The sequence below is a fragment of the Lygodium microphyllum genome, chromosome 29 (assembly GCF_053477565.2).
Source record: "Lygodium microphyllum isolate KBCC chromosome 29, Lygodium_microphyllum_v1.1.10, whole genome shotgun sequence".
Lineage (NCBI taxonomy): Eukaryota > Viridiplantae > Streptophyta > Polypodiopsida > Schizaeales > Lygodiaceae > Lygodium > Lygodium microphyllum.
In genome coordinates this window covers 45,276,647-45,299,162 of record NC_141163.1, presented here as the reverse complement: position 1 = coordinate 45,299,162, position 22,516 = coordinate 45,276,647, and the positions used below count along the sequence as shown (strand labels likewise).

At 42.0% G+C, this 22,516-nt stretch overlaps 1 protein-coding gene across 1 annotated transcript; it reads right to left on the bottom strand.

Annotated features, from left to right (window-relative positions):
• Nucleotides 1–17,493: 17,493 nt before the first annotated feature.
• LOC148010572 (uncharacterized) lies at nucleotides 17,494–21,416 on the bottom strand. The gene is made up of 3 exons (XM_087671552.1): nucleotides 21,187–21,416; nucleotides 20,887–21,075; nucleotides 17,494–18,727 (listed from the first exon to the last, which is right to left on the bottom strand). Exons 1-3 carry the CDS (start codon nucleotides 21,414–21,416, stop codon nucleotides 17,494–17,496), a joined length of 1,653 nt encoding a protein of 550 aa, XP_087527678.1.
• Nucleotides 21,417–22,516: the final 1,100 nt, after the last annotated feature.

The window sequence follows — 22,516 nt, the reverse complement described above, 5'->3', positions numbered from 1 at the left end:
ACTAATCATCTGATAGATAGAGCATCACTTTGGTGGACTGTCGTCCGCAAGAGCATAGAATGTCCTGCTACATGGGAAGATTTTAAGAAGAAGTTCATGCAAAATTTCCTTCCACCGCAATTTCATGAGAAGGCTATTAAGCAATGGGATCTACTTCAACAACGCGACCGTGAGCCTATTCCACAGTATACAGAGCGTTTTTGGAATGCACTCCTACAGCTACGCATGCTTGAAGACGTACCAGAGACGACACATAAGCGGAAGTACATGTCTGGACTTCTTGGACATTACTACGCTGAGGTAAATATGTTCAAGCCTGCTACCCTTGAAGATGCCATCTCCTTAGCTCATGACACTGAAGATAAGTTACGTGGAAGAGATCGACGACCACAACCATTCCAAGCAAACGGTAATTATGGATCTAAACAATTCAATTCCAATTTCAGAAGGTTTAATCCAGGTCGTTTTTCATCACCATCTTTCCGCAAGAATTGGCCTAAACCACCTGCATTACCATCCACTGTCAATCCAAATCCTAAGCCTATCCAACAAGCAAATCCAAATATACCCAGACTCCCAGCCATTGCAAATAATGTGACCAAAGCCAAGTCCATCGTATGCTACAAGTGTCACCAGCCAGGCCATCTAGCAGCAAATTGTCATTCAAAGAAGCCATCAGCACATATCAACTACCTTGGAGCTATGGACGAAGACGAGCATGAGGATATGCCGGACTTCACTGAAGAAGAAGATGATCCTACTACTACTTCCGACACTTTACCAGGTATGCCTACTTTACATTCATTGTTGACTATGAAATGTATGGTGCATGGAAAAGAAAGAACTGTATTGCATGATGACGGTAGTACGCATGACTTTATTTCAGCAAAATTGGTAAAGGAATTGAAATTGCATACTGTACCTACGCATTATCGCATAAAAGCTGCATTTTTAGGCACTAGGTACAATGGCACACAAGAAGTTCAAAATTTAGAAATTCAAATTGGTCCATATATTGAAAGAAGAAATTTCTTAGTTGTCCCATTACAGTCTAGCGACATTATTCTAGGAATGCCATGGAGACACCAACATAATCCCAATATAGATTATTCCACACACACAATGAATATAAATTTTCAAGGAAAATCTATTACATTATTTGGTATGCATGCATCTCATATGTTTCCACTGCTTTCGCATACTCAAGCAAAACGTGCACTACGCAAGAACACTAAATCATATCTCATTTGGGTGAATGAATTGCACGCAAAAGAAACTCATATGCACCCTAGACATAAGGAATTTCTTGCATATTTTAAGGATTGTTTTGCAGAAGACCTACCACCAGGTTTACCTCCATCACGTCCAGAAGACCATAAAATTGACCTAATACCTGGCACACAACCACCTTGCAAAGCCCCATATAGGCACAATCAAATAGAGCAAAAAGAAATCCAGAGTCAAGTAGAAGAATTACTAAATAGAGGTTTAATTCGACCTAGCAGTTCCCCATTCGGTGCACCTGTGCTCTTAGTCAAGAAAAAGAATAATACTTATCGGATGTGTATTGACTACCGAGCATTAAACAAGATCACTGTAAAGAATAGGTATCCTATACCTAGAGTTGATGACCTTATGGACAAACTGCAAGGATCTTCTATATTTAGTAAAATTGACCTTAAATCTGGATATCATCAGGTGAGGTTAGATAGATCCGACATATTTAAGACTGCATTCAGAACACAGTTTGGCCATTACGAATTCTTAGTTATGCCATTCGGATTAACTAATGCACCTGCTACTTTCAGTAGAATGATGAACCGTATTTTTCTAAAATATCAATATTGTGTGATTGTTTTCTTTGATGATATTTTAGTGTTCAGTCAAAGTGAAAAAGAGCATTATGAGCATTTATCATTAGTTTTTCAATTACTGAAAGAAAATCAATTGTTTGCAAATCCTGACAAGAGTGAATTCTTTAAGACAGAAATAGAATATCTAGGTCATATTGTATCAAAAGAAGGAATAAAAGTTGATCCTAAGAAAATTGACGCAATATTGCATTGGCCTATTCCTAAAAATGTACATGAATTACGTTCATTCCTTGGTCTTGCTAGTTTCTATAGGAAGTTTGTACGTAATTTCTCATTACTTGCTTTACCACTGACCAAACTTCTTAAGAAAGGCATTGTTTATCAATGGACTGAAAACCAGCAGAAATCCTTTGATTTACTTAAACGTGCATTGACCAATGCCCCTGTCCTACAATTGCCTGACTTTAATAGACCATTCTTTTTAGTTGTGACCGATGCTAGCGGATCAGGAATAGGAGCCGTGTTAATGCAAGATAACCATCCAATAGCATATTCTAGTTCTAAGCTGAAACCCTCTGAGCTCAAATATTCCACTTATGACAAGGAACTCTTAGCAGTTGTTCAAGCATTGAAACAATGGAAGCATTATTTAATGGGTTCAGAATTCATGATAAAGACTGACCAGCAAAGCATTAGACATCTACTTAGCCAACCCCAAATTTCTGACCGCCATATCAAATGGGCTTCATTCATTCAAAGTTTCCATCCTATCATTCAATACCAACCTGGAAAAGAAAATGTAGTTGCCGATGCATTAAGTAGAAGACCTGCAATTCATAACATTTCTATCATATCTTTTGATTCTTTGATTGCTATGAAAGACACATATCACCAGGATATTACTTTTCATTCTGATTGGCAAAAATTAGTTCAAAATAATTTCATTCCTGTTGATTCATTGTCATATAATGATGGATTCATGTTCTTTGAAAAGAGACTGTGTGTTACTATTCCATTCCGATCTTTTGTTTTGAATGAAATTCATTGTCCCCCATATCAAGGTCATAGAGGTATCATTTCTACATTACGCATGTTAACTGAAGATTTTTATTGGCCGCATATGGATGCAGATGTATCTAATTTTGTATCTGAATGTCTGATTTGTCAAAGAATAAAGAGACATCATGGTAAACAGTATGGGTTATTAATGCCTTTATCTATTCCATCTAAACCTTGGGAACATATATCTATGGATTTCATTACTGGCTTACCAAATACTAAATCTAACCATGACATGATTTGGACAATTGTAGATAGATTTAGTAAGCAAGCATATTTCATTGCATGTAAGAAAACTTTAACAGCATCACAAGCAGCACAGTTATTTTTGAAAACTATTTTTACTAACCATGGATTGCCGAAAGTGATTATTTCAGATAGAGATTCTAGATTTTGTAATAATTTCTGGATTACACTGTTTGCAAATCTAGGCACAAAGATTGATTTCTCATCTGCATTTCATCCAGAAACAAATGGACAAACAGAAGCCACAAATAGCACTATTTTAGATCTTTTACGTGCATACACTATCTCTAAACCTCAAACATGGGATACTCATTTGCATTTATTACAGTTTGCATATAATAATACACCGCACACATCTACAAAGAAAGCACCTTTTGAAGTTATTTATGGACATAGATTATCTACACCTGTTGCATCTTTGTCTAATAGAATACAAAGTGCCGATGATATTGCTGTTATGCATAACACTATTTTTGATGAGGTCAAGGATATGATTGCTAAAGCCCAACAATCATATACCAAACAAGCCAACAAGAAAAGACAAGCCATGAATTTCAAAGTAGATGATTATGTTTGGCTTAGAATAGAAAAGCGTAGACTGCAAAGTGTAGATAGACATCCAGTTGTTAAATTAGCCCCTAGATTCTACGGACCATTTAGAATCATTCATAAGATTAATGACAATGCATTCAAGTTAGAACTGCCATCCCATTGGAAAATTCATAATACATTCCATATTAGTTTATTGAGACCATTTAGAGGACAATTACCTATCCACCCTGTATATGAAAACCCACCTTTACTAGAAGAAGAGACTGAAATCCTTGAACCAGAAGCCATCATAGACACTGACTACATGACCACTAGAACTGGCCGAAGGTATTCTAGATATCTTGTGAAATTTAAGAACCATCCTGTAGAAGAAGCACAATGGATGCACGCTAGAGACCTAAATGCTTTCCCCACTCTGTTAGCTCCACATTGAGCTAATAGCAATTGAGGTCAATTGCTATCCCACCCCGGGGGTATGATGCCAGGAGGCATATTCCACGGTGGATTCCGTGAGGTTTTACGGTGGATTCCGTAAACTTAGATGACCGGGGCTCATACGCAAAGAGGATTCTTTGTGCGAGAAGTTGATGGGGACGCCTGTCCTTTTCGGGCGTTTCATTAATTTAGTGTGTACATGGGTGATTCCATAGCGGGTGATTCCGCAAAATGCATATTAAATTAATAAACGTTTATGAGTTTAGAGTGCGCACTCGTAATAAATTAAGGTTAGGATTTATTTCTAACCAGTTGATTTATTTATGTAGCTGAAGACTGCTAGGTATTCACTTTTGTCGGTTTAATTGTGTTATTTTACTAACGATTGTGAATGCTTCAGTTGATGTGTAGAGATAGCAGGAGTGGCGGAGGAAAGCATTGGAGTCTAGCGGGTTTCCGACCTTTGGATATATTTTGATAGGCGCCACGCCTATATTTTGATTATGTCTATAGAGACATCGACTATTTATTATTATTTTGTATGCGCTTATGCGCCTGGATATGTTATTTTTATTTGGACATTGAGATTGGGCGTGCCAGACTCTTTGGGCACCGTCCATTAGCTTTATTTTCCTATTTTTGGTAGAAAGCAAACTCAAAAGCTAAAAGCTTGTATATTTTTGTAATTGGGCTATTTTTGAGCAAAAAGATTGAAAATATATATTAAATACATGCTTTGTGAAGCGCTCACACAAGGCATGGGGGAGATTCAACCCAATTTGTCTCTTGTCTCATGTCGTGCTTGCTTTTACATTAATTTTTGTGCTAAAAAGTAGAGAACTTTGTTCTTGGGGACCTTTGAGGATTCACCACGTGAGCTACCTGCGTCCGATCTGCGCACCAGAGCGCCAGTCTCTGTCAGCCATATCTTCCCATCTTGTCCCCAGAACACTACATTCTTCTTACGTGCTTCCTGAAAAGCATCACAATCTCTGCAGTGTTGGTGCTCTGTACTATCACACCAAATACATCGTCGCCCTTTTCTTTGACCAGCTAGAAAAGCAGTCACTGGAGCAGGTGCTACAGCAGGTACTGACATAAGTTGCTCCTTTAACTTACCAACTTCAGCTTTGACTGCTTCAATTGTCAAATTCGCCAAGCCTTTAATAACATCATCTACAGATAAGGGCACTAGAGCAGCAGGAACTGGTGGATTCATAACAGGAGGAGTAGGCTTAGGCAAAGAAGTAGCAGGGGTAGAAGAAGAAGTCTCCAAGGATTTTTCAGGAACTGATCCTGTATTTCGATGCAATCTGACTCTCCTACGCTGCTTCTTGACAAGAGCATTCACAGCATCAATGACATGTCTCCACTCAGTCTTTAAACTTGAATCAGTAGCTTGATCTTCCAAAAGATCATCCAACTTTTCCTGTAAATCAGCATCTGCAGCTTGCAAAAATAACTCCACTTTCTGCATCTCCAAAGCTTGCTGTTCAGTCCCATCCAACTGATCATAACGGCTTTCAAACTCTCGCAGAAGAGCGGTAACAGAAAGTCCCTTATTAGGCATAGAAACCCATGCTAAAAAATTCCTGCGATTCATAAGACCTGTATCCTCCAGGAAATATTCATCTTTTAATGCCTTTTTAAATTCAGCCCAACCTGCATGTGCCTCTTGAATTTCTGCAATTCGACCTTCAAGAGCGCGCACCACGATCCGCAAGAAGTAGCGGCTCCAAACATCTTGAGAAACCCCAAAAAACTTCATCTTTTCTTCATACAAATGCAGGTAAGTTGACACTTGCTGGCCATTAAACTGCTTCATCTCCTGTTGGACAGCTTTCAAAGCATCCATAGCATCACTGTCTCGTTTTGCATGAACTTGCTGCTGCATATACATGGTAAATGACTGAAACAGGTTCTTCATGACATTATCATCTGTCATCTCTTCTTGCGAGTCTCCCATCTTGCTGATGACGCAGCACTTTCACGTCGGGTTCACCAGAAATGTCAAAGAGATCGTGCAAGAGCTGCAGAACACGGGGTTCAAGGTACAGCAATGGAAGAGTCTAACAAGAAGAACTCAAATTTTTTATGCTAAAGATCACTATATTGCTTGTCATAAACGTAGAGTTACAACAAAGAAATGGAGCAATCCCATGTTCTTTATATGCTGTCATGAACAGTTTTGGTATTTCAACAAGTGATCCTCTCCTTGGTATCCAAAGATCCTTATATTTTATTTCAATTTCCACTCTTCCTTAGGTTTTAATACAGTTTAGGGTGATCTGTAAGCAAGCTGGACAGAATGATTTCACACTTGCATTCCTCATGGTACAATGCAATAGCTTCGTCATGAAGTCCTACTCTCCCATATGCTGAAATAATAGCAGTCCATGCAAACAGATTTGGCTCACCAAGTTTAAGAAAGACCTGATTTGCTTCATTTAAGTTATCACATAAACTGTACATGCGGATCAGGCGGCTCCCCAAAACAGCATCAGCATCTAGTCCACTTTGAATAATTGAAAAGTGTGTTTGGATGTCGTATTGCTGCGCATTCGAGGTGTGTAAACCACCCAAAAGTTTTGCATAGGATTTGGTACTTTGTACATACTTAATTGTTGTGATTACATTTATTTAATGCGTATGAGTATAGTGGGGAGGAGTTGGAGACAAAAGTGGCGAATATGATGAGATGCTTTCAGCCTATGTTGAGCAAGGTTGAGTGGAAAGCACAACTCATGCTGGTGAACATGTTAGGACTTTGTCTTCTCCTTCTCCAGCTACATCAAAAATACCTAATGATAATAACCCTCCACATCCAGGAGTTGGAAAGAAGGAGGCTAAGCATTGAAATGTGCTATGAGAAGCATGGAGTTATCACTGTTACAGTGTGTGCTTGTTTTGGGTTACAATGTGTTGTTTACATGGGCGCCAAAGATATGGAACAACAGGCTTCTGTCTTTAATCCGGTGCTGGATATGGATCCGAGGCTAGTTGTTGGTCTCTTTGACCTTCCGAGAGACGCAGATATTAGTATACTTGTTCTCAGTTTTGGCGGGGAGTGTGAACTCGTATGGTTGACTGACAAGAATGCCTTAGCTGTATTTTCAGATATTGCAAGAGCCGCAACTGCAATGCGATGAGTGGATCATGCTTCTGCATACAGTGGTCCTGTACGAGCATTTCTTCCCACCTCTGGATCAACCTCCCATGGATGGGGTTCTGCTGAAACTGGGGTAACCATAAAAGGCTCAGCACGTAGGAGAAACATTCAAGAGTCGAGCTGGTGTGAAGATGTTAATTGGGGGAGAAAGGAGAGAAAAAGCGGAGGAAGTCACGAACAGGGAGGGGAAAAGAGGAAGTCACAAACGGAAAGATAGGAATCTAAAGATAGAGGGAAGAACTGACGCCAGAGGAAAGAAAGTGAAAGGTACGGGGATCTTTTGTTTTTGTTGTTGGAGGTAGCATCCATGGAGGGAGGCATCCTCTTTTTCGGATGGTCCCTGCAACCTTGGGCTCTCAATTTTTGCCTACATGTTACCAATTGCCACAGGGCCAATGCCCTTGCAGATACGACAGAGTCGATGCGAATTAAAGACATGGCCGCTTCCGGGATTGTTCTCAGGATCGTTTCCATCATTCTCCTTTCCATCCTCATGCCAACACTCGGCACTGTGGTTTTCAACACCAACTCAACTGTTCAAAAATGAGCTGTTGCCCTGTGAACACTGGAGCCTCTGCAGTCCCTCTCGTCTCGCCGCCCGCTGGGTTTCAAGTCTTCATTCTGCGGAGAGAAAATCGCGTTCGAGCTCGCCAAACCAGATCAATGCCGCCGCAAGCGTGCGACTTGTGCATCGGCGTCCTTCCAGCACATAACTAAGCAGTTTCGGCAGGATACGAAGGGGGGAAAGAATTTGAATTGGAAGGGCAAAGATACAAGGACTCTTTCACGTGGAATGCCGAAGATCCAGACTATGAAGTTACAGCTTTTGCAAAGCGCACGGTGAAGGATTTGAATCTTCCTGCCTCATTTTTACCACATATTGTGCAGTCAATTCAGGGACAAGTGTCTGAATTCCGTTCTTATGAAGGCCTTGAGATGACCATAGGAGAGAAAGTACATTGTCTAAAGGACGTTGGAAATTTTGACAGCAATCCAGAAGAGTTTGCGAGGTCTTTATGCAGGGATCTTGAACTTGAAGATCCTGAAGTTGGCCCCGCTATTGCTGTAGCAATTCGTGAACAGCTGTATGAGATTAAAGATCAGAGTATATCTTCAGGAAGGGAGGAAGTTGACATTTATGGTGTCCTGAATGTTATCTATTTGAAGAGTTCCTGCGCTACGCAGAGGATGCATATTAAAGCAGAGCAAGCTGAATTTCCCTTCTTCCCCTGTGGCGTGAATTTGTAAGCTGTTACTAATAGCATTTTCTACATAGTCTGATAAAGTAAGCAACCATTGAAAGGATAAAGGTCCAGATGAGGATGATTTTCTGCAAGATTTTCTGCAACAAGAGTGTATCAAGCAACTATTGAAATCTGAAATCAATGTTGGACAACAGTTGGATCTCTGCACTAAGGGACATGTTTGACTGGATTACTAGATAATGTTCATTCTTCTATTCAATGTAACTGTCACCAGAATTTCCTGATCATGAACTTCTTGTAACACTCTTGACAAGAAATATAGTGTACTTTGGCATCAACAATTCAATTTTCTTCTTGTTAGTCACTTCCATTGCTGTACCTTGAACTCCGTGTTCAGCAGCTCTTACACAAAATCTACGACAACGAGTGCCAGTCCCAGGGCACTCACGTCGTAGGTAGCATGCTGTAGCTTGCACCGAAGACGCGGAATGCTAGGAACAGTCCTGATCAAGTAGTAGTCCTGATGGAGAAGAAATGGATGTGGCTGATGAAGAATGGTGGTTGTTGAAGATGAGGATATTGCCTGCTGCGGCGGGTGGTACAAATGATGTTGCTCAAATTGTGGTAGATGGTGAGACTGATGGTGTTGCAAATTGGAAGGCACTTCTAGGTCACGAGCCAAAATGATGGCATGGAGTGAAACAGGAGAATGATATGTAGGATCAGACCGAAGGTTACTAATGGCGTGCCGTTGCTCGGCAGTGGTCATCAGACGACTACCAGCCTGAGCAATCTCAAGCCGATGGTTATACCAGAGACGTAAGAAAGGACTAGAAGTGGTTTGTTTGGTGGTAAGAGCTGCAAGCTCGGCGGAATCAACACATTTGGTCACTGGAGCATAAGAAGAGATTAATCGGGAGGACTGGAGACGCTTCTAAGGAAGAGTCTTGACATACTCAGCCTGCACCAAGAGACTTTTGCAGAAAAGATGTTCATGCTCCTCCCACGTGGGATTCCATCGAGTAGCAAGTTCAAGTGCCTCATTGTCGGCAAGACCGAGATCAATCATAGCAAACAATTTCACAAAGGTGGTAAACATAGAATCGAATTGGAGTAACCAACTAGCGTCGAAGGAGTTATCCTTCGTGGCCAAGTCCGCAGCCATGCCACTAAGAGAGCGGCAAATGAGCAGAGGTTTTAGACCAGAAGGGGGATCAGGAGCAGTGGAACTAATCTGAAGATGAGGTGGAACCGAGTCCCCGCGTTCATGTTGGAGTTTAGCTTGGGCTGCCTGATCCAACTGGTGGACTGGCCGAGAGAGATTGGAAGAGGAGGATGCCTCAGAGGAAGCTGAGGGCCCAAGGGAAGGTGTGAGAAGAGGGTCAGGAGGGGGTTCTGGAGCGAAAGATGGAGATGAGGAGACAGAGGAAGGTAGTGGAAATGACTTCTTATTAGGAGGTGGTTGGTTAAGGGAAGCGGAATGGGGCGTAGACTCTGACTCGTCATGAGACGGGATGACTGGAGGTAGGAAGGAATGAGAAACCCGCGGATAAGACATTCGGCGCTTCGAGCAACCTGGAGGAACGGTGGACAAAGCCCAAGAAAAAGGGATAGATGAGAAGTTAGATCATTTGGGAATCCAAATGTAGGTGTTACCCTGGTAATAGCCCTGAGCCTCCAAGAGAGCATGTGCCACCCAACACAAGGAAATTGTGGGCTTTGGAGGAGTTCGACGACATTGACTCGGTTGTCGATGCAATGGCTTTGAGGGTGGTGAAGGTGGAAATGGAGGTGGTGAGGGGAGGCGAGGTCGCCACTGGAAGTGAGGAAACTTCATAGGCGTGGGTTTTGAGGCGCGACTAACAGGAGTAGCATGGTGAGGTTGGGCTTGCAGCAACTGATGAAATAAGGAACTAGCGGACTAAGAAGGGGTGGGAAGAGGAATTGGCGTTGGCCCCGCAGAAAGATCCCCTTTACTGAAAGTAGAAACTACATGGGCACCTGGAAATTGCAATGTAATGCGCTGATCAACATAGTTGATAGTGCATGGAACCTGATACTTGAAAGGTCGGCCCAAGAGAAGTTCCTTGCCCACATCTTCGCAGTTTGGAAGAACATAAAAAAGAAGAGGGATGGTCTCAGTTGCAATAGTAAGCAAAATCTTACATTTACCCAAGAGCGAGTAAGATTGGCCACCATAGGGGTTAAGCTTAGTGTGAGTGGGTGTCAAGGTGGGTTGGGCCAAATCCATCCAGAGGTTATATGGAAGGGTGTTGAAGTCAGAACCTTCATCAATGAGAGCGTCAGTAGTGACCTGCTTTGCAGCAGTCAACTGGATTCGAAGGAAAGCCAGGGGAATGACAAGGTCATCCTCAGGGTCAAGTAAAGAAATGGAAACAGCTCGTACATTAAAAAATGAAGAGGAATTCTGTGTGGTGCTAGATGAAGCCAACTTATGAGCATCTGTCTTCTTCTCAAGTTTCTCATACCAAGTTTGTTCAGCCACCATGACCGCACTGACAGGAACATCATCAGAGTCATAGTCTACATCAGAATCGGTATCACTTGCATACTCAGTCGGGTCATCTTCAAAGTCACCATCCTCTTCTGTGTCCGAGTCATCCGGAGGCATCATGGAGACAAAAAGTTTATTATGATAATCGAACAAAACTTGATGAAATTCAGTCCAATGCCATACGGGACACGTTAAAAGCTCTTCAAAGATCAGTAGGTTAGCCTCAGCCACATTCTTGAAGGCTGGTCTCCATGAGAAGAGGAGTTTACGGAGCTCAAGGCGATCAATAGGTACACGGAAACCTTTTGGCTTAGATGTGCATGATGGTCTAGCATGCATCATCAACAACGGCATAGAAGGAAGTTCATCAGGAATATCGAGCTTGTTTACAGGGGCTTCCTTAAGTCTATGTCGACTCAAACGTTTGTTAGCTTCTTTGTACTCTCCTTCTTCCGTGAAGGGCAACTCCAAGGTAGCAAGAATATGAAGCCAGTCCTGCTCATCTTCCGGACATGGAATATATTTGTTTAAGGGCTTCTGGGTTGGGGGACAAATGGTGTCACCACGCAACAGGCTGGAGATAGCATCTAGGTCGACTGAGGTAATCTTCCAACTATCCATTTCAATGCGTACAGCCTCAGTACGATTTTCTAAAAAGACTAGACCATTGCCCCAATCTTCAATGAGTCGTGCATTACGCATCCAGGGTCGGCCAAGCAATAGGTCATAGTCAACGCCTTTCATGACTACAAATGTGACACAGAACTTAACACCAGCGATCTTCACCGGCCAGTCCTTCAACACGCCCAAGGGTCAAACCTTAGAACCATCAGCGACGGTGAGATTAAAGTGGACAGGCTCAATTGGAGGGTTGCCCCACGTCTTAAGTACTGCTTGATTCACTATGCTGACACCAGCTCCAGTATCGATAATGCCTCTTCTCGTGGAATCACCAAGTGCTTCCACAGGAAGTACTGCATGTTGTTCAGCACCCTCCCAGAACATAGCAACTCCAAGAGCTCCGAGGACGGGGGTAGGAGGGGAGCGAGGTAATGGATGTTGGGGATCGTCCTCAATAGGCTGGGTCTCGGTACTTCCATCAATCCAAGTCTTGAATGTTGTCCAAATGGTAGGATTGTTCTTGAAGAGCATGCCCAATGGGATGGAAACACTGGTAGAGGCTAAGGCAGCCTAGCAACCCAGGGCCTAATTCCTGATACTGTAACTTCCTTGGCTGACCTTAGGCTAGTGGTTGTGCACCAAGGTCGGTAGCGGGTCGTCCAAAGGTGTTAGGGCCAATTGTTGAGACCAAGGGAAGTATGCTATTGATGCCATGTGGTTGCAAATTATCCTTGGCTTCTTCAGCCCTAATCTCAGCTTGAGCCTCTTCCACCCAATGCTTTACTTTGCTAATCAACTTAAGTTGATGCTCAGGATCGGGGTATTCACCTACTTTGGCTGAAGCAACCATTTTTGTGTGTGGAGCAGACGTGGCTTGCTCAGCACTCGAGGCAACTGCGGGAACTGAAGTCACCCCGTCACTCTTGAGTTTGAGAGCAGCACGCTTAGGTTTCTTCTTTGCATTCTTCTTTCCAATGATAGAGCCAGTAGCTAGAGATGGGCCAGGGATACTGACGCCACCCTGCTTAGCTTGTGCTCGGGTAATGGCATTAATCGGAATGGGAATCACATCCTCATCTTTTAGCATTTCTACTGCAAAGAGAGTCAAGGGAATAGTGGGAATAATAGCTTTGCTAGAGCTAGCTTTCCGCTTCGGGCAATCGGAATACATGTGAGTGATTCCACACTCAAGACACCTTTGATCAGATCCGTTCTCCTTTGATTGTTCTTGTTTTTGCGGGAAACGTGTGGAGATGTGACCAGGTTGGCCACAAGTCCAGCAGGCAAGAGTCTCGCGGGGTTGTATCAAGCTACGCCCTCGACCCCGTCCCAACATCATGATCGGGATTGGTCTATAGTCCATGAGCACCACATTTCCTTCTTCGTCATAAGAGAAAAATGGGTTGGTATAATCATTGTCCTCAACGGGCTCTTCAACATAGTGGACAGGGGGATCACTAGGTGGGTGAGTTATGATAGGGCCCGGAGGCCGTGGGATGCCGGATGGGTTAATGTCAGCTCGAGGAGCTACAGGTCTATGGTCAGGAGGAGCAGGAAGAGCCATCTGCTGAGGTCTGGGGTATGGAAACCCACGATTTGCGTAGGGTGTAGCATAGGGAAGCTGCCTAGGTGCTCTACAAGTAGAAGCTTCGTGACCAAACCGCCCACAATTTGTGCAGGTCCTACCACAATTTGTGCAGGTCCTACTCTGTCAAGAGCATTCGGATGGCAAGTCATCACCGCCGCAATGTATGCACTGCACGTTTTGTCGGTATGGTCGAGGCTGCTTGAATGAATCGATCATTTTTAAGAGCTCTTGCTGTTGTTTCATCACATCACCCACCATGAGATGCTGAGTCTGGGTGTTTCCTATCTCAAGTTTGCCTCTACTAGATTGGGATTCAGATTCTAGGCTTTTTCCTTTCTTGTCGCGAGTTCTCTCCTTGTGTAGGTCTTCTATGCGGATTGCTTCATCTAAGACTCCATTGAGATTTGCTCGATCTAGCACGGAATTGCTAGCTAGTGCCTCATAGATCTTTTCATCACGGATACCCTTGATGAAAGCCTTCGTGACTGCTTTAGCAGCTGGTTTTTCAGCTAGTGGGATTCTCTTGTAGAGGCCTTTTAATCGAGACACATAGCCTCTCATGCTCTCTTCGTCGTGTTGTTCAATATTCATGAGTCGGACAATTAAATTGTCCCCGTAGCCTGCCTCGGCAAATCGCTTTATGAAGAGAGTCTTAAGAGCTGCGAAGGAAGCCTTCTCAGCTGGATCGAGGCTAGTAAACCAAGTACGACCCTTCTCGCCCATGCAAAGCCCAAAGTCTTGAGCTTGCTTGGCATTGCCTATAAGGTTATTGGCCTTGCAAACTTGCTCAAATTGCTCTATGAAGCTGTATGGGTCGTCGCCAGCACGATACTTATCAATTTGCTTGGCCACTAGGGGAATTTTGGCTCGGTCTTGTTGGGCAGGTGTATTACCCATCCCAGTAAGCAGTGTTTGAGCCATGTGAGCTCCCACAGTGAGCAAGTCGGCATGATCAAAGAGCCTGCGTTGGACGAGGTCCGTTAAAGTATTAGTGGATGATCCTGATGTTCCAGCATTCAGCAACATGTGCTTGATCCCATCCAGTTCGGTTTTCATGTTCAAAATTTCTTGCTTTGTGTCCATGGTGTGTTCGAGGATCTTGCTAAAAGTACTAGTTTCTTGGTCTTTGAGGATCATGAGTTTTTCCTCAAGGTCTGCTGGGGAGAGTCGAGCACGATCAAAGCGTGCAGCTATTTGGTAGCTATCCAAGGACTCTCGGACATCTGGTGGAAGAGAGTCTAAAAATGTTGCTTCATCCATTGTGAAGGTTGTTGGGACAGTAAGAGTCTCGGGGCTAGGGCTCCGCTCCCTAGGAGGAGAGAGGATCACCTTGCCGTTTTGCAAGCGCATACAACTAAATCAATGAGAGGTTAACCTAGGTCTTAGCAATGGTCCTCAGTGAATGATGGTTCAAATGTTTCAGAACGTCCGAATTGGTTGTTTTGTTGAGTTGTTGAGTGGGAGTGAAAAGTACCTAAAGGGTTCTCTCAATATTGGTCAAATACACACATTCTCTTCATCGTTTCCATTTTTAAAGAAAAACACACGAAGTATGAAATCAAGCTTTCTTCCTTTCAAATACAATGTGCATGGGGACAAGCAATTCCGCTAAGTATCACAACCAGGTCATGATGACAATATGGCAAGTAAGGACGGCACTTGATACCAATACTTAAAGCAAGAGGTTCAAATTTAGAATGTGAGTAAAACAAGTAGGAGTGAATCTTAAGGCATAGGTTAAGAGACTATGAGTGGGAATGTCAGTGAGAGTTAAGAGAGGATGAGTGATAGGGATGAGTGAGAGATGAGTGTGGAGAAGTAAGTGGGGGATTAGTGAGAGAGGAGTATGAGTGAGGGGTGATTGGTGCAAGTGATAATTAGGGTTTGTGAGGGATTAGGGTTGGGGTGGTACTAGTGAGTGATAAGAGGTGGTGCGAGTGAATAAGGTGCTAGGTGGGTGCGAATGAGGTGGTGCGAATGAGTATGACCTAGGTGGTGCGAATGAGGTGGTGGGAATGAGTATGACCTAGGTGGTGCGAATGAGTGTGACCTAGGTGGTGCGAATGAGGTGGTGCGAATGCGAATGAGGTGGTGTGAATGAGTGTGACCTAGGTGGTGCGAATGAGGTGGTGCGAATGTGAATGAGGTGGTGCGAATGACCTAGCGAATGAGTATGACCTAGAATGAGGTGGTGCGAATGAGTGTGAGCTAGGTGGTGCGAATGAGGTGGCGCGAATGAGTATGACCTAGGTGGTGCGAATGAGTATGACCTAGTGCAAATGAGGTGGTGCGAGTTGTAAGATTGTGCAAACCCCTGCTTCCACTTCCCTTCTCTCCTAGTCTTCTTCCTCAACTTCTCATATTCTCCTACGCTTCCTCTTCTTCGTACTCTTATCTTCTTCTATCCCCTTCTTCTTATTCTTCTTATTCACCTTCTTCCCCTCTTTCTTCCACTTCTCTTATTCTTCTTCCTCACTCCTTCTTACTTTCTTCTTCTCTTGTTTTTCTATCCTCCTCTTATTCTTCTTCTTCTTCTATCATTCTTCTATCTCAATCCTTGCATCTTCTTCTTCTTCTTCTTCTTCTTCTTCTTCTTCTTCTTGTATTCTTCTTCTCTTCTTCTTACTCTTCTTCTTCTAGCTCTCTTCCTCACTACCTCTTGCCCTTCCTTTTTCTCTATTTCACTCTTTTTTTCATCTATCTCTTCTTCTTCCCAACCATCTTCTATCTACTTCTTCTTGGCCTTCTTTGCTTTCTCCTTCCTCTACCTCACAAGCCAAGAAACTTTAGAAGACGAGTACAAAGGCAAGCAGTATATTTGGTTAGATCTCAACCATAAACATGTATGTAACCAATGACAAAAGCAAGAACGATGAACCCTCATCTCCCAACGTTCCCACACAAGATGTCCAACAACAAGAAGAGCGCTTTGAGTTTTGAGTTTTGAGTTTTGTGTTTTCTTGTGTTTTTGTGTTTTTGAGTTTATGGTTTGTGTTTTCTTCTATTCTACCCTATTCCAATCTCAATCCAACAAACCGGTTCCTTCCGATTTGGCCCTTCCTAACCTAGCCGCATGGGTTTCGGAAGCTAGCCACAAACGCGGACAATCGGAACCACATCGATCCTATCCACGCCCATGCACAAGCCTCCTATTCCGCCACACGGTGGGAGTGTGAGAACCTCGGCGGTTGCACCATCATATCTCCCGACAACGGAACCAAAATGTTGAGGCAAATGCACCAACAGTTGGGACTTTGGACGGACTTCTATTCTTTCATAAGCTGCAACTCACGTTGGCGACAATCTCTCACCTTGTCTCTCACGCTCCGCTCTAACTAACCAAGCATTCTCCTCTCCAACCCAGGGAAGCAAGAACACAAGACTAGCTCAAGTTGTAGTGAACTCACCTAACTTACCTTTCAAAGGCTCGAAGATATTTCCACGACCACAATCAACACGATCCGATGCCGTCGCTCCTTCGCATCCACCACCAAGCACACTAACGAGTCGAAGAGCTAGTAGAGACAACGAGAAAATCAAGAAGATGACGAAGAGCTTCACCTTCCCTCAGTCCCTCGCTCAACAGACCTCTCACTCTCTCCCTCTCAGTCACTCTCAACACAATGGAAGCAAGATGATAGAATAGAAAGATTGAATGGTTGCACTAACTGAGCTTCTGCAGCATGAATGTGCCAAAGGGGCTCAATACAACTGAGACCTCCCACACTTATATAGACATAGAATTAGGGTTAGGTTTAGGGTTTGCGCCCCTTTTGCGTTTAGGGTTAGGGTTAGGGTTTGCGCCCCTTTTGCATTTAGGGTTTCCACAACTATGAATTAGGGTTTGCACCCTCTTTGGGCATCCTACCCACATAGTGGGCTTTAGGCCGGTCAATCCTTGAAACATGCTTGAACCTTAGCCTAAATAGTCCAAGCCTACACTATTCTAATCACAATTACATTTGCGCAACCCATGCAACACATGCGGGTGCGACAAATACAACTACGGGTGATAAATACAATGTGCACGAGAGTGAGCCCGGCTCTCACAAAATAATACAACCATGATAGTCTGATGATGTCCATGAGTAAAAAGTAATACACAAGTGCCCAAAGTAATACAATGAAGCTCCACAAAATAGTAATCCACCAAAAAATAGTATCCAGCACTTGCGCTTTTTGCAGCCGTCTCAAAATATCGTTAACAGTATTGAAATAAAAATATTATGCAAATATAATATGAGAGAACAAAGATTACACTTTTGAAAAAATAGAGGTTACAATACTTTCTATAAAACTTCTTTATATACAATATTGATGGTACCATTTACCATGTCCTCTTTCTCATCAATCAAGACTTTCAATCTGTTCGGAGACTTTACTCTTGAGAAAGCAACATAGAGTTGACCATGAGTAAAGACTGGGGTTTTTAGATATATCCCCAAACATGATAACGTTGGGCCTTGAGATTTGTTGATTGTCATTGCAAATGCCAAACGGACTAGGAATTGCAAGCGTTTCATTGAGAAAGGAAGTTCCAATATAGTTGGGATGAAAGTTATCCTCGAGATAAAAATTTTGTCACCAATATTGGTCCCTGTAATTATCTCTGCATCAATGACCTTGTTATTGAAAGCCTTGCATACCAGCCTAGTACCATTGCATAAACCTTTAGAATGATTCAAGTTCCTGAGCAATATTATTAGAGCATTTACTTTGAGCAGCAAGTAATGAGGAGGAATACCTCCATCGAGGTTAAGGGAATTTAGATATTCCACAGAATAGAGGAATGAGTTCTCCTCAGTTCTATCCACAGAATCAGCATTGTAGTATTGTTTAACCTCTCCCGGCATCAATTGCAATGCATGATTGTTTATCATTTCCACATCATTGTTTCGAGGTGTAAGAATGGCATGTCCACTAAAGAACGTTTTGTAATCAATTACACAATTCATTTCACGATAGACAAAATTAATCAAGTCTTGCATAGATCCTCCCTTTAACAACAATGCAGGTGGAATTTGCAATATATTATTAGTATGTGTCAAATCTTTTCCATCTCCAATGTCTTGCAGCCATGCAACAAACTGATCCTGATCTGATGCGACCTGCATATTCTGTGTAAGTTTCAAAACATTGAAATATTTCCATAAATTGGAACAACATATAGCAACACCGATAATATCCTCACGGGTACCCTTTGGTACAACAGGTAATATTTGCCTAAAATCTCCACCTAGTAGAATAACTTTACCACCAAATGGCATATCACACTGCATCATATCCTTTAAAGTTCTGTCTAGTGCCTCAAAGGTATTATGATGCAACGTAGGAGCTTCATCCCACAAAATAAGACTTGCCTCTTTTAACTGTGCTGCAAGGTGACTTTGAACAGGTATATTGCATGTAGAATTATTATCTGCTTGCAATGGAATTTTGAACTTTGAATGGGCAGTACGACCATGTGGCAAAATCAATGTAGCAATACCAGAGGATGTTGTAGCTATGGTAATGCGACCTTGACTGCAAAGCTTTGCAAGCAAACATTTCTATAGGAATGTTTTTCCAGAACCGCCTGAGCCATCTAAAAAGAATGGTTTACCCAAACCACTATCAATAGCATTCGTTATTTCCATAAAACAATTTCTTTGTCCATCATTCAACATAGCTTGCATTGTTAAGAAGGTATTCTCTTGTTCTACCTTATCATATAGTTGTTCATCAAGGATCAAAGGATTTGTGTACTCTTGCATTGTCACCTCAGGCAATCCATGATACTCTACCAAATTGTGTCCATGTTGATCTAAAAGTTTTTGAATATGCATCAACACATAATTATTGGCCTCATCTTGCATATCAACATTTTGCCTATTTTGCAAGGAGAGTCGATGTTTTATATCCTCTGTGGCAGCAGAACTAAGAACTCTTCCCATAGAGCCCCAGGTCGGGCAAGCAAACAAAATACCAAGATGGATGCAAACAAATTTCTTAATTGAGCACCGGTTTGCATCAATGCAGCTTCACGCAAACACATTTGCCATTCATCATCTGTTCCAACATTCCTTTTGCAATGCAAGCCTCCTTAAAAGTTGAATATACCACATTATCAACCATACGCAATGCCTCAAAGGATGTGCACCCCTTGCATACAGTGAGTAGTAGGTGCAAATAGTATTTTTCTCTACACGTAGGTGAAACAAAGTATATTCGACCACATGTGTTTCCTTGCTTTCTCTTTGTCCACATTTTTTTGTGTGCATTCCAAACCCAAAACATTCGAAAGTCTTGATAGAGAACTGTGTTAGCGTCAAGGTGCAAACGATTGCATGTAAACCATTCTGTGAGAGTTGTTTTTTGAGCATTTTCATTTTGCACCACATCACAAATGTTATCAAAGTCACGAAAGGAAACAATATTCTCTCCAGGTAAATATATTTGCAATCGTTGAATATCGGGTTTCTCATCATGAAGTTTGAATTCAAATATTCGCCAACATGCTTCAAAATCTGAAATATATCGTGTATCTAAGTACCTCTCAATCTCATCAATATTTTGTGCATCAATATTTTTTGTGTCAATATCATTGGATCTAGAACCACGCGTACTTATAGACCGAATGGTTGCTCGATGATGGCCCTTATATACATATTTATACAAATATTTGACAACTGCAATTGTCGAGCAAACCTCAACATTTATGTGAGCACTATACTTGGAACTCAAATAAGGATTGTAAGGCACTATCCATTGGTTATCCAAGAGGTTACCATTAGCATTATGAGTCCTTCCCTCCTCTCAATGTCTGTATAAAGGATAACTCGTTTTATCAACTGTAGTTGTATGTATAAACTTTTTTGGATAATCCTTTATACACTTTCTGTCCACCATGCAAGCACTTTTTGGATTAAACTCACCACACTGACCATGTATGTTACATTTAGTAATAATTCGATACAAATCCGAAAACCTTTCCTTATCAGGTAGCTCAGCGCACACTACTCTATCATAATGACGTGCTTCTAGTGACTTAAAGCGTGGTTCTAATATCAAGAGCATATGTGAATGAGGAAAGCCTCTCTTCTAGAATTCTATGATGGGCAACTTTACCAAACAACTCCTTTTTCACTATCGACTGCATCATGTCCTTATGTTTCAAATGAAAAACTCTAGCAATTAAATCTGGTCGATCATGTGCAGTTTGACCAGGCAACAAAGCATTTGTAATTTCAGACCACTTAGGATTGCATGTCATGGTGATAAACAAATCAGGTTTGCCTTCACTACGCACAATTGCCATAGCATCTTGATATAATTGGTACATGAAACTTGGTCCACTTGTAAAGCTAGATGGCAATACTATTCTCCTGCCCACACCAATCCCAACAATATTAGTATCAACTGCATATGAACCATTGACCATATCAACCAATCCCCTATACATTTCAACTCGCAATGTTACTTGATTACGACGCCACCAAGTCAATCTACATTGTTTAATGCTACAATGAGCATCGACAATGTATTATTGTATCAAGTGACCACCACGCAAAAGACATGCATTAGTATCATCCCGAATCTGAAGTCGAAAAGCGTAATACTGAATTTGCGTGATACAATCTTTATTTGCAAGATTATTGGCATTAATATGAGCATCCATAAGTGCATATGGAACTTTAGTATGCCATCCATCCTCTCCATTTGGAAAAAGAAGAACATATAATAGTGGCATATATGCCTTGTGTAAGTTAGAAATATAAATCAAATGGCCTTGTCGTGTGCCAACTTGAATGCTACGATGATCAAGTGTATCATCATCACCTTGTCCAAGCATGATCGCAGCAACCTCACTTGCAGTGGGAACTGAATATCGTCTAGAGGTGGATCGATTTTGAAAAATGGACATTCTTATTTCTACTGATGGATTGCGTTGCAAGGTTGCACCAACTGCTATAAAGGCCTATGCCTAAGCATTGTGATCATGCATCATTTGTTGAAGCTCTTGTAGTAAGTCTGGCAAAAGCCTAGGTAAAACCCCCATGCGATTCAATAACTCATGATCAGTGTCATAAATATAAAGTTGTGCAAACTTTGGTATTTGTTGTCCATCCTCACTTGGCAATAGGGAACCTATTCGGTGATATATTGATCCATGAACTCGAAAAGTATAACCATTTCCATTTTGAGGCAAAAGCTCATCAATTTTTGCACCCATTGAAACAAAAGCCAATGCGCTATTATAAGCACGTATATTTTTTCTGAACTCTCTACTTTGTGGATGTGTGCCATCAAGCAAATTACATAGAGGTTGTGGTGGCTACTGTAGAGGTGGTAAAATTACTTTCCCTTCTCTACAGCAATGCTTTCCAATCGAAGTTGTAGGCATTGTTTTAGTTTCACCGTGCCACAACTTAGCCATGCAATGGTGACAAACCTTGCAAAGGGTACCACTTGCATGCAAAATTTGGTTTTTGAAAGAGCAAAATTGTTATTGATGGATGAATATCCAAATTAGGTGGCATGTCATGGAGAATTGAACAAAATCCACCATTTTGAGGTAGAAATATAGGAGCTTGAATCCTCTACTAGTCATGTACCATCTCAGTACTTGCACCTGCATTATGGATAGCTTCATTCTCTTCTTGAATAATGCCAAGCAATTGAACATCTAAGGACAGTAATGGTGCACCAGGCATTTGAGCACTTATATCAATTGTATTTGTTGTAGTGCGATGCAATTGTTGTAATTGCGTTCTTGCTCTTGCCCTGTGTCTACATTCAGCTCTAGTAGCATCAAGCATTTACCTACAATTTCTTAATCCACCATCTGGATTATTTGTGTTTCCATTTCTTTGTCAACTTGTGCTACGTACCCCCACTCCGAAGGGTAGCCATTCATGGTTATCCAACATCTCAACATCTATATTGTGGATAGTTGCATTGTCTCCTTGACGAATAGGAGGTGGTTGAACTTCCAATAGCAACAATGGTGCAATTGGCATTTGGACACTTGTAGCTTGGATGCCATTGTATCTCTCTATCTATGGTAGCATGATGCAGTTGTTGTAATTCTGTTCTAACTCTTTAATGTGCATACGTTTAGCTCTCGTAACATTAAGCATTTGCCTACGCGAGATCAGAGAGAGAGAGAGAGAGAGAGAGAGAGAGAGAGAGAGAGAGAGAATATATATCTTTAAAAAGTAATTAAATACTTTCATGACCTATGCGCACCAAATTATTACAATATTTATGCATACATGAGAGAGACACAATGAGACTATGTCGAGAAAATATTTGACACATCTTTTTCTCCAC

Excerpts from the sequence above, each read along its gene's own strand:
- LOC148010572 (XM_087671552.1), bottom strand. The coding sequence starts at position 21,416 with ATGGGTGCAAAAATTGATGAGCTTTTGCCTCAAAATGGAAATGGTTAT. Across the intron at positions 21,076-21,186 it reads CAAGAGCTTCAACAAATGAT|ACGATATTCAGTTCCCACTG; the intron begins GCATGATCACAA and ends ATCCACCTCTAG. Across the intron at positions 18,728-20,886 it reads CCAAATGGAGAGGATGGATG|TCAAGGTCGCATTACCATAG; the intron begins GCATACTAAAGT and ends AAAGCTTTGCAG.